Source organism: Chrysochloris asiatica, unplaced genomic scaffold, assembly GCF_000296735.1.
Source record: "Chrysochloris asiatica unplaced genomic scaffold, ChrAsi1.0 scaffold00056, whole genome shotgun sequence".
NCBI classification, from domain to species: domain Eukaryota; kingdom Metazoa; phylum Chordata; class Mammalia; order Afrosoricida; family Chrysochloridae; genus Chrysochloris; species Chrysochloris asiatica.
The window spans coordinates 1,973,599-1,984,483 of NW_006408574.1; the positions used below are offsets into that span (position 1 = coordinate 1,973,599).

The following is a 10,885-nucleotide window of genomic DNA, read 5'->3' on the forward strand; positions in this document are numbered from 1 at the left end:
GACATTATGTTGTGTGAAATTAGTCAGAAAAGGAGAAATACTGCATAGGACCATTGTTGTAAAAAACTAAGAAAAAGAACCCATACTAAATGGGGGGAGATTCTTTGCTGGTTGCTGGGATGTGGGGAGTGGGATGAGGGAGGGACAGGAAGGTGGAGCACAGGGCAGGGAATAGACACAGGATAGTTTGGGTGCTAGGGAGGGGGGCAATACACAAGAAGGGAGAGGGAATGGAAGAATAAGGCGATGGGAAAACAAGCAGGTTTGCATGCGCTAAGTGGGACAGAGGTAAATAATGATGTATGCATAATCTTGGAATGACAGGGCTCTGGGATACAGGGATTGAGACATGGTTGGAATAGGGGGAAGGGGGGAAATAATGTCAAAATGCTTGGCTGTCTCATGAATCTTGGTTTCCCTGGCATACCATTATAAAATAGACACTTGAGGGGAAGAGAAAGGAATAACTAGAAATATCACCATAGAAAGCTTATAAGTCTGTCTTCTGCCTATAACTGACTGGCATACCTAAAATGGGGCTACAACGTGCCCAGTGAGGGAGGCTTCCTATGGAGCCTCTACATTACATAAGACCATAGGTGGAATCCTGAACCCCATCCAGAATCTTCTGAGGTGGGAAATTTCCACTTGAAAGGACAGGCAGACCAGTCTGGAGAAGCTAGAACAAAATATACTTCTTGAAATAAAGACTGACAGGAAAAATAAAAATTAATAACAGCAGTCTGACTGATTACTACAAGAACAAGCAAGCTGCTCCCCCAGGAGACATCAAGGCAAGTGGTCAGGTCCCCCTCAGGACAAACCCCTTCCAAGACTAAGACTCAATGGGAATACATACTCTGATTGGCGACCACATTTGTCACTGATAAGGGGAAGTGAGGGAAAAACAGCAATGAAGCTATGAGCTAAGTCCAACCACGTTCCATAGACTCCTGTGAACCCGGGTGGAGACCTGGTTGGCCAGAAGTGTGGCAAGACCTAGGGAGTCTTGGGCCCAGAGTCAGTGACATAGCCACAGAGGACCAGAGTGGAGAGGGAAGCGCGTCCAGCTGATAAGAAGAGAGGGCATATGCATAAGAACACCCACCCTTGCAGATAATACCCACCTGACCTGGCTTCAATGGCTGGATGATCAGAGCTCAATTAGAAGAAGAAAGAAGAGGAAAAAAAGAGTAATCTGATACAATCTGATGAACTTGACCTACACTTATGGATGCAGTAACTCAAAAGAGGGAACAAATCTTTACAGAGAGGATCATTCTCACCCCCTGCATACACAGAGTAGACAGGGATGGGCAACTTGGACGCTGGCTACACAAAATGGGGAGGGGGTGATACAAAGGCAAGAAGTGACTGGCTTACAAGCTTTCAAGAGGGAGCCTAGATCCAGAGGACGTGGAGGAAGGTAGAATCTCCACTGAGTAACATTCCATCTGTCTGGGCAGGGCTGACGAAAGGAGATGGGGATAGCACTCATGTGATACAATAGTGAGTAATTGCTATCAGGACTGACTGTGAGTGTTGGAAATGTAAAGGCAGACGTTTTGTAGCAAAAGGAGGGGAGTGACTGACTTTGCAGTGTGGGAGTGGAGGTCCCTAGTACCATCAAGGGAGAAGAGTGGAGAGCGGGACCCTACCCATAGAAACAGTGATGCCAGACATGGAGGCAGAGACAATGATGTGGAGAGATGGAGCAGCTGGGGACTTTAGACCCAGAGAGGGAGAGGGGCTGTGTGCTGAAGACTGGGAGGGTGTGGGGGGCAGGCTTGCAGGGTATACCCTTTGGTTAGTTGATGATGCATGAAGGGGATTGTAACCATGACAATGAAACAATATACGATAAGATGAATATAAAACTAATGTTCTCTTATGTAAACTATCACATAATTCACAATAATAAAAATAAATGAGTTGTTGGAAGGAAACTTTAACTCACATCATGAAAGATGAAAATATAAGCATACAAGAAGCTGAACAAACCCCAAACAGGATAGATCCCAAAAGGAAAATCACCAAGACATATCATAACCAAACTCTCTAAAACCAAAGGCAAGGAAAGAATCCTTGAGAGCATCTCTGGAAAACCACGAAGTTACCCACAAAGGAGAAACAATAAACCAAGCACAGCGGAAACCATCATGCAAGGAGGACAACATACACAAATCTCTGAAAGGACAAAAGTGCCAAGCAAGAATCACATACCAAAGCTGTCCCTCTTCAAATATGACGGCAAAATTTGGACATTTCCTGATAAACAGAAATTAAACGAATTTGTAATGACCAGACCAACTTTACAACAATTGCTAAAGGGAGTTCTTTAGACTGAAAACCGATACCAGCAGACAACAACCTGAGATTACCATACATGACAACACCACCCAGGACACAACCCAGATACAGAAGGATTTAAAGTAAAACAAACCTACACAACTAAAAACAGGCAACCAGAGATCATCAGTTTATGATGACGTCAACTACAAAGAAAAAGAGGGAGTATATTGTAGATGCAAAACTCCCAAATGGTGAGTAGTCAAATAGATTTCAAGATAAAACAGACTGTTCTAAACAGAGAAAAAAATGAATAGATTACAGGGTAACCTCAAAGAAAAACAATATACCTGAACATCAAAATTTAAAAAGGAAAATCAGGAAGACTTAGTAAACATTAACACAACAAAAAGAAAAAGAAACCGCACACACAATAAATTCAGCACAGAAGGGTATGTAGAACGAAGGACGCAGCAACATCAGAAAAAACACACACAGAAAACTGACAGCTCTCAATTCATACCAAGTGACAATCACACTGAATGGATTAAATGTACCAGCCACAAGAGTAAAAGAGCAGAATGGATAAGAAAACAGGAGCCTTCAATATGTTGTCTACAACAGACACGTCAAAAATATGGGGACAGCCTAAATGCCCATCACCAGCAACTTTGGTACATACACACAATGCATGGTATGCATTAATGTATTAAGCAAACTTATACAAACAATGGAATATTATACAATAATGAATAATGATGAATCTGTGAAACACCTCACAACATGGATAAACCTGGAGGACATTATGCTGAGTGATATTAGGTACCACAAAAGGACCAATATCGTATGAGATCACCATTCTAAAAACTCAAGAAAAGGTATGCTTTACGAAAGAAATGATCTATGATGGTTATATTGTTAAGTGCCTTCGAGTCGGTTCCAACCCATAGTGACCCTGTATAGTTTCCATGGAGCAGTTGGTGAGCTTGAACCGCCGACCTTGCAGATCAAACGACTTTGCAGTGTGGTGCATTAGCTCACAGCGTTGCTATGGGTCGACTGCACTTAACAACAACTAGAAAAGGTCAGATGTGGATAAAACACCGACAGCATCCACAACCGGCCCAGAACTTGTATGAATCTGTTCCCGAGACTGTCAGTCTTTACGGGAGAAGACAGCCTCCTCTTTCTCCTAGAGTGGCTGGTGGGTTTGGACCGATGACCTTGTGGTTGGCAACCCAGCAGCTAACACACTGCACCCACCAGGGTTCCTTACGCAAAACACACCCCATTTTAAAGAATGAGCAAAAGATTTGAGAAGACACGTCAGAATACAACGATACACCAAGTCTGGTCCCTCAGCACGGGAAATAGCACTTACTATCAACCGTGACGAAACTGAAGTTTAAACTACAATACAATACCCATCCTACGCCTGCCCCAACCAAGCCAAACCACCCCCTAGGGACCCTGGAGGACAGAGTGGAACCGTACCCTGGTGTTCCCGAGGCTGTCAGTCTTTACGGAAACAGTCGGTCACATCTTTTTCCCATGGAGCAGCTGGTGGGTTCGGACCACCAATCTTGGTTAGCAGCCAAGCGCTTTACCCACCACATCAGCAGGACTCCTTGTACACACAACTCACACCAAGAACTCCAAGCCCACGACCTTGACCTGAGAGGACACAGTAGAACTCAAGGCCTCTGAGGGCCTCACCTTTCTTCTGCAGGGCAGCCAGTGGGTTCAAGGTCAGCACTGAGCTCACTGTGCTACCAGGGCTCCTGCACTTCCCACCTGACCCACAACCCCGCTCCAGTACTTACTCAAGCCATGTTGAAACACATCCACACACACGTCCACAGCAGCAGCAGACCTGCACACCAGAAGCACCTCAGTGTCCACCCACCACACAACTGACCACACGGCTCAGCAGCAGGAAGGAATCCGGCAGCAGCAGAGGACACGACCACAGTGGGGACTCTCAGTACGCATTGTACGAGCCAGCCCCTCCGCCCCGGTTTACAGAGACTCTAGAAAGGGCAGGAGGATGGGGACAGAAAGCTGACTGCCTGGTGGGAAGACCCTGGGGTCAAAAGCCAAAATCCTAAGAGACCAGACATACTGGTGTGACAGAGACTAAGGTCTTTAGAGACCCCTCAAACCTGGAACTGAGCCCATTCCCAGGGGCCTGAAAATGAACAGTAACACCCGAGACGAAGAGGCTCCTGGGCACAATCACTGTTACAAGACCAAAAGGGCAGCATCTGCCCCCAAACAGCTCAGCACGCAGGACGGGGCAGGAAGGAAGGACACAGGGGACATAGAGCCCAGGAAGGAAGTGGGAAGAGCGCGGGTACTCAGAGGGATTGTAACTCACGTGACAAAACAAGTGTGCACCACCAGTCTTTGAATGGAAGCTTACACATACACACACAAGACCACCAGCAAAAATCCTACAGCAAAGACCCTGGGAACATCTGCATGTGAAGGACAGCTCTGAGTCATAACGGCAGGTACTCGATTGTAAGGAACCCCCAAACTCCTCCACCTATGGGTGTCAGGCAGGACTGAAACCACGGCTACATGTAACATTGTACCAACAATGTAACAGGGACTCCTATCTAAGGTGAACTGCTAACAGCTAATACCCACATTTGGGTGAATTTTTGTGGCTGACAGAGGGAAGGGGTAGGTGAGTTAGGGGGTAGGAGTCACTTGCATTCTCAGGTGACAAGAAGTTCTACATCTCAGCTGTGACCGAGGCTTGTGGTATGCCTACTTACAAAGACTCAAGTGGAGAGATTTGGGTGCATATAAACGAACCCTGGTTAAGCCTCGGGGTGTCCGAGGGTTGAGGACTACCAACGAGGCTGCCTTGTATTTGCCCAGCAGAAACTCAGCATAAAGGGGGTGGGTTTCACACCAGGGCAATCCTGAAGACCACCTTTGGGAGCTCCTGGAACCCTTGGACAGCTTCAGAACCCAGCAAGACACAGCCAGGGCTGGCTCCTTCCTCACCTGGCCACCACACAGGAGGGGAGACACCCTGGTGTACCACCTGCAGGGTAGGACCACACAGTACTGCCCTCACAGGCCAGTCATGGTGAACGGGACCAGACACCCAGAGCCATCTGCTGGGCCTGGAACTACATGAAGATCTGGATGGTCAGACCACATGGATGGTCAAAGGTCCATCCCACCTGAAACATCTACCTCCCAAGTACCAGTCAATCCCCACAGGCTAGCTGCCCCCCCAGCAGGAGTGTGGCCACTGCAGACCCCTGGCCCTCACTGGCCAATTGCATCATCCTAGCCCCTATACACACATGCACACCAGCCACCTGCCCCTCAGGGAAAAGCTTCACTTGAAATAGGTGAGGCTTCCCTATGTCTCAGGCCGCCAGCCACCCAGCCACCGGCTCCATCAAACATCTGCGGGCAGGTTGCGCATGGGCCAGCACAGCCTATGTTCAGACACCTGACCCTTCTGCGGACAGGTGGTCACAGCCCCGGACCCCCTGCAAGGCTCATTCCAGGAGCCACGGCCCCCACCACGGGTCTCTCCCCAACTGGGTACCGATGGATCAAAAACCATGATCCAACTTGCTCACGAAACCCATGGGACTATTGCCCTGGGAGAACCTTCAAAGCCTGAACCAAAAATGTCCCCTCAAGTCTTAAAACCCAGCAAGCCTTTAGCCTAACTAGTCTAGAATGCCTGTGAGAACCTTCTCCATGAGATCCGAGTGACCACAGGAAGGGGAATGACTCTGAGTTTACGTGCAGACGATGAGGGTGAGAATGGCTGAACTCGGAGAGGTCAACTCAAGAAACTGCTCAGCTGCTGTGTTCTGCTGGGGAGACGCTCCCCCTACCCTGAGGACCACCACTTGGATGTGATGGGGAGGGCAGGGGACAGGAACACACCATCTGGGCCACCATGCAGACCTAGTACAGAGGTGTCCAATAAACACAGGGGCACACAGAGACCTTGGCGAGGCTGGGGAATCCCACCACTTGGTCAATTGCTTTGGCCAAGGTGGAGTCCTTGGATCTGGGGCACTTCAACTTACAGACAAACCCTCAACAACCCTAAGGTCTTTGGAAGCAGGAGCTGGGGAGGACAGGGGACAAGGCTGCCACAGTGGGTCCAGTTGGACCCTGCACATGGTCAACTTCACCAGCAGCCCACAGTAACACCTGGGAGTCTCCACATCCGGGTGGCCCACAGCCAAGTACCATGTCCTACCTGCCTAGAAACGGGGGGCTCTGGACGTTGCCCCACATCATCCCATGCTCACAGCCTTCTTGCAGCCATCATTCTGAACAGCAAAACACTGACAATAATCACAATGTCCTTCAATGTGGGGCTGCACAAATCTGCTACTGATGGGGGCTTGGTGGGACCAAGTGAGGGGCGTGCCCACAAACACAGGCAGGAGAAACATCTCAAAATCAAACCTAGCAGCTGACCACACAGGTCAAGCGCTGCAGGCTCTTAGCAGGGGTAGGGCACTGTCACTAGGTTGATCCTAAGGCCAACCTCTCACCTGACAGGTAGCAAAAACCAAGCAGGAAGGAGAAAAGATGACGAGGCCCAGAGGGGCAGTTCAGCCAACCAGGGGGTCAGCAGGCTGTCAGTCCCATGAGGGCATGAGATGCTCCCCAAAGGGAGAACAGGCCCCTCGAGCTGCCCCCTCCCCCCCGCCCCAGCTTCCCTGCCCCCAGCACCAGCAATGCCAGCACCATCACTGTCGATAACCCAGATTTCAACCAGAAGTAGCGCCCCCCCCTCCAACCTGCATCTCTGCCCCAGTTAGGAGCGGGCGAAATACAGACCTCGGCAAGAGTCAGCCACCCCAAGCTCACCTGCAGGCCATGTGCCCCACTCCCCCCACCCATGCCCAGGAGGGGCCTGGACCAAGTGGGGCGACGGGGGCGGGGGCGCCAGGGGACATGCTAGTAAGAGTAATGGTGAGGAGAGTGGGGGTGGGGAGCCAAGGCAGCAAGCCCGAGACCCGCCCTACACTACAAACGTCCACCTGGCCACCATCTGGTGGGGTCAGCAGAACAAACACGGGGGATGGGGCAGGCAGGTGGCTCCCCACCCTCGAGCTCCCAGGTCCTAGGTACCTGCTCGGCAGGAACCTCAGGGACAGCTGGGACTAGAGCCCAGGTGTTCAACCTCTCCAAGGTCTCCTAGGGAGCTCCCATCCTGTATTCACTGGGGCGAGGCTGGGAGAACAGTCGGTCTCCTTGGACACTGGTCAGCAGGGGGCATAAGAAACTACATACGCTGGCAGATTCTGAGGCCTGAGGGTGGGATCTGGCTCTGCCAGAGGGGGCCCAGCTAGGGCTGCAGACTTGCTGGTGTGGAAAACCAAGCTCCCACCCTCCTCAAAAAGTCAAATTCAGACAGACGTCCACCACTGCATCTCCGGAGCCCATAGACATGGGACGATGGCAAACTGCCGAGATCAGCCCCAAGAACCCCTACCTGGCAGACCACCAAATCTGAGGGTGGGTTAAGGGCCTCTGAGGAGCTAGGAGGCCACGGTCCATCTGTTCCCCTCACCCCACAGTTAAGGGAACAGTCCCTTCTGGGAAGGGAGAGGGCTCAGGCCGAGAGGCTACTGCCCATCAGGTCCCAGGGCAGGAGGGTTACCATGCAGGAGAACCCCCAACTCCCTCTTCCGCTCTAGGCATCATCTGGGGGGCACTGAACCTGGGCAGTGGGTCCCTCATACAAATTAAGGGAGGGGTGAGGTCATGGGGGCTTCAGGGGCACTCAGTCCTGGTCCCTGGTTCTAACCCATCCTAAACAGACTACACGGTGAGCTTGGTCTGCAATGACAAGAACCCAAAGGGAATCCTGAACTGACAGGTCCCAAAAGAGAGAGTTCCCCCCAGATGAGAACCAATTGGGACAGGTTCTTAGGGAACTTCACTGAGCTGGGGAGCAAATGGAACGGTTTCGGGGGGCTCCGGTTTGGAGTTAGACAGAACATGAACCGGCACTGGGTGGGAGCTGCTGTCCACACTGTAGGGTGCCACACTGGAAGCCCACAGCCAAGCACAAGCCAGTGACTGGCCTCTGGACACGGACACCTCCGGTCTCCTCACCACCTTCCTTCCCACCGGGTTCATACATCCCCTGTCTACTTTCCTGCAGCCCTCACCTCATCCAGGACAGCACTGAGCTCCTCCGCTCGGCATTCGAGACCTTACTTGTCCCCTAGGGTCTGTCTGGGTGGTGAATTCTCCCCCAGCTATCCTGACCCTGGAGCCAGATTTCAAGGCACCAGAAGGTGGGCACGGGGGAAGTCGGCCCCTGGGTAGGTCACTGTTACCTGCATAGCTGCCGCTGGACTTGATATACATCTGGCCATATTGTTCCTCCACCATTGTGTCATAGGCTTCATCATCCTCCTCATCCTCTTCATTGTGGTAGGAAGTGGGGCTGTCAGTGGTAGGCAGGCTGCTGGCCCCAGGACTGGTCCTCTCGCCCTGGACGTAGGGCACCGGCTGGATGCTAGGGATGAGGGTGGCCAGGCTGGGCACCCCATAGTAGGAGACTCGGGGCAGCTTGATGGGTGCCGCGCTGGCTGCCACAGTGGCACCCGCAGCCACCGCCACACCATCCCGGAGCCCGGTCTCCATCGAGCGCTTGGGGGCCAGGCTGGAGCCAGTGGCCGGCGGCAGCTCCAAGGCTTCGTGCTTCACGCGGGTCAGCAGCGGGATGGGCACAGATGGGGAGACCACATAGGGCGTGGCGGCAGCAGTGGGTGGCAGCTGGTTGCAGGGGCTTTGGGGCGCGGAGCTGGCATCCTCGATCATGGCGGTCTGCGAGTCGCAGTGGGGCGAACTCACCTTGAACATGAGATCGGTCCCACGCTCCACAATGTGCTGGATCTGCAGGAAGCCGGCTGTGTACATGACCACGAGCTGCTCGCTGGCCGCCATGGTCAGCTTGCCCGTGTAGCAAAAGGATAGGATCTGCTGGAAGCAGGCGGGCGGCACGGTGCCCGGCAGCTCGAAGGCGCTCTTGCTGTTGCCGCTGAACAGATCTCGGAAGTACAGGCTGCTGGCGGCCAGCACAGCGCGGTGGGCCTTGAAGGCCTGGCCTTTGACCACGATGGACACATCACAGTAGAGGCCAAGCAGGCGCTGTTCATTCAGGCAGCCCAACACAGTGTTCCCGAAGTTGGGGATCTCAATGTGCAACATCTGGGACATGGTGGGCAGCGGGTGCCAGTGGGCGCACCTCAGACTCTCATCTGCAGAGAGGACAGGAGACATGGGTCAGAGTCCTGTGGGGCACTGCTGGAAGGGCCCACCATTCCCCCTTAGCCTCTCCCCAGCCAGAGCCCCCCCCCGCCTCCCCCCTCCCCCCTAGAGAAGAGCAGAACTGCCGCAGAAGATGCTAAGAAGGCTCCTGGCCAGTCCCCCAGGCTTCCCAACCCCCCCACCCCTGGGTCCCTGCCAAAGCCCCCCTTGCAACACAGAGGACACGGTTGGGGGAGGGGCAGGAGTGAGCCACTTTGCTCCCCAGGAAAAAGTTAAAGCAAAGGACCTGTGCTTTGCTCCCCTTGGCGCGAGGCCAGAACACAAACACACGGGTTTGGTTTCTAGTTTTCCTCTCTAAGGGCAGAGGCGCAGCAAGGCTGGGGGGGATGGGGGCGGGGGGAGTCCACCACCCGCAAGGGCACCAACGGACAGCAGCGTCTCTGCTGGGGAGAAGGTGGGGTACAGGATGGGATGGGGGCACTAGACAAGTGGGCAGAAGCCCCTGACTGGACTCCCCAAGGGCTGGACCACCTCTGTCCCCCCAAGGAGAGGTCCCGGAGCCTGGATGGTCTTGAGGTTTCAGCCAAGTCTCTGAGTCTCTGCTGTGGTCACTGCAGCCAGGAGTTAGGAGCCTGTCGCAAACACGCACTCGCTGCTTGCTCCCCCTCGTCCCTGCCCCAACGGCGCCAATCCAATCCCACTCGCTCCAAACCCAGGTAACTCAAGGGGTCCCGGGCAGGGACTGGTGTTGGGGGTGGGCGCTGGCTGGTGCTCCTGGGCCCAGCGCTGTCCAACTGATCAGGGTTAGGAAGGGGCGGGGGAGGGGATGGGACGGAGAGGGCTCTGGCCCAACTCAGGGCAGACCGGGCAGTCCATGGCCCGTACAAAGGACAGCTCTGACCTGGGAGCAAGTGCGGCAGCCGAGGGCAGTGGCAGGCGGGGGCGCCAAGGGCGGGGTCCCCAGTGCGGGGCAGGAGCTGGGCAGGGGAGGGGAGGGGAGGGCGCTGCTGCAGAGAAGTTGCCAGCCCAGTGGGTGGCTGCAGCTGGCGGGGGTCCTACCTTTGGTCACTGCTGCCCACACGACACAGCCCGCCCGCCTGTGGGGCCGCTCCGTCCCGCACCGTGGCCGCCCGCCCGCCCCCCGCGGGCTGCTGTGACTGCAGCAAACGAGAGGGCTCGGGGCGGGAGGGCGGAGGAGGGCCGGTCCCGCGCGGGCGCCGCTCAGCTACACCAGCCCGGCTCGCCCAGGCAGCAGCGTACAGCATCCAAATGAAGAGGCCGGATGCAGACGAGCATCCCGGCAGCACCC

At 53.9% G+C, this 10,885-nt stretch overlaps 1 protein-coding gene across 1 annotated transcript in view; it reads right to left on the reverse strand.

Annotated features, from left to right (window-relative positions):
- The window catches only part of NACC2 (NACC family member 2, BEN and BTB (POZ) domain containing), a 37,695-nt gene extending 28,169 nt beyond the window's left edge, over positions 1-9,526 (reverse strand). The window contains exon 1 of the mRNA XM_006863689.1: positions 8,640-9,526. Coding sequence (XP_006863751.1) covers positions 8,640-9,525 — 886 coding nt within the window. The 5' untranslated portion in view covers position 9,526. The remainder of the gene's footprint in view (positions 1-8,639) is intronic.
- Positions 9,527-10,885: the final 1,359 nt, after the last annotated feature.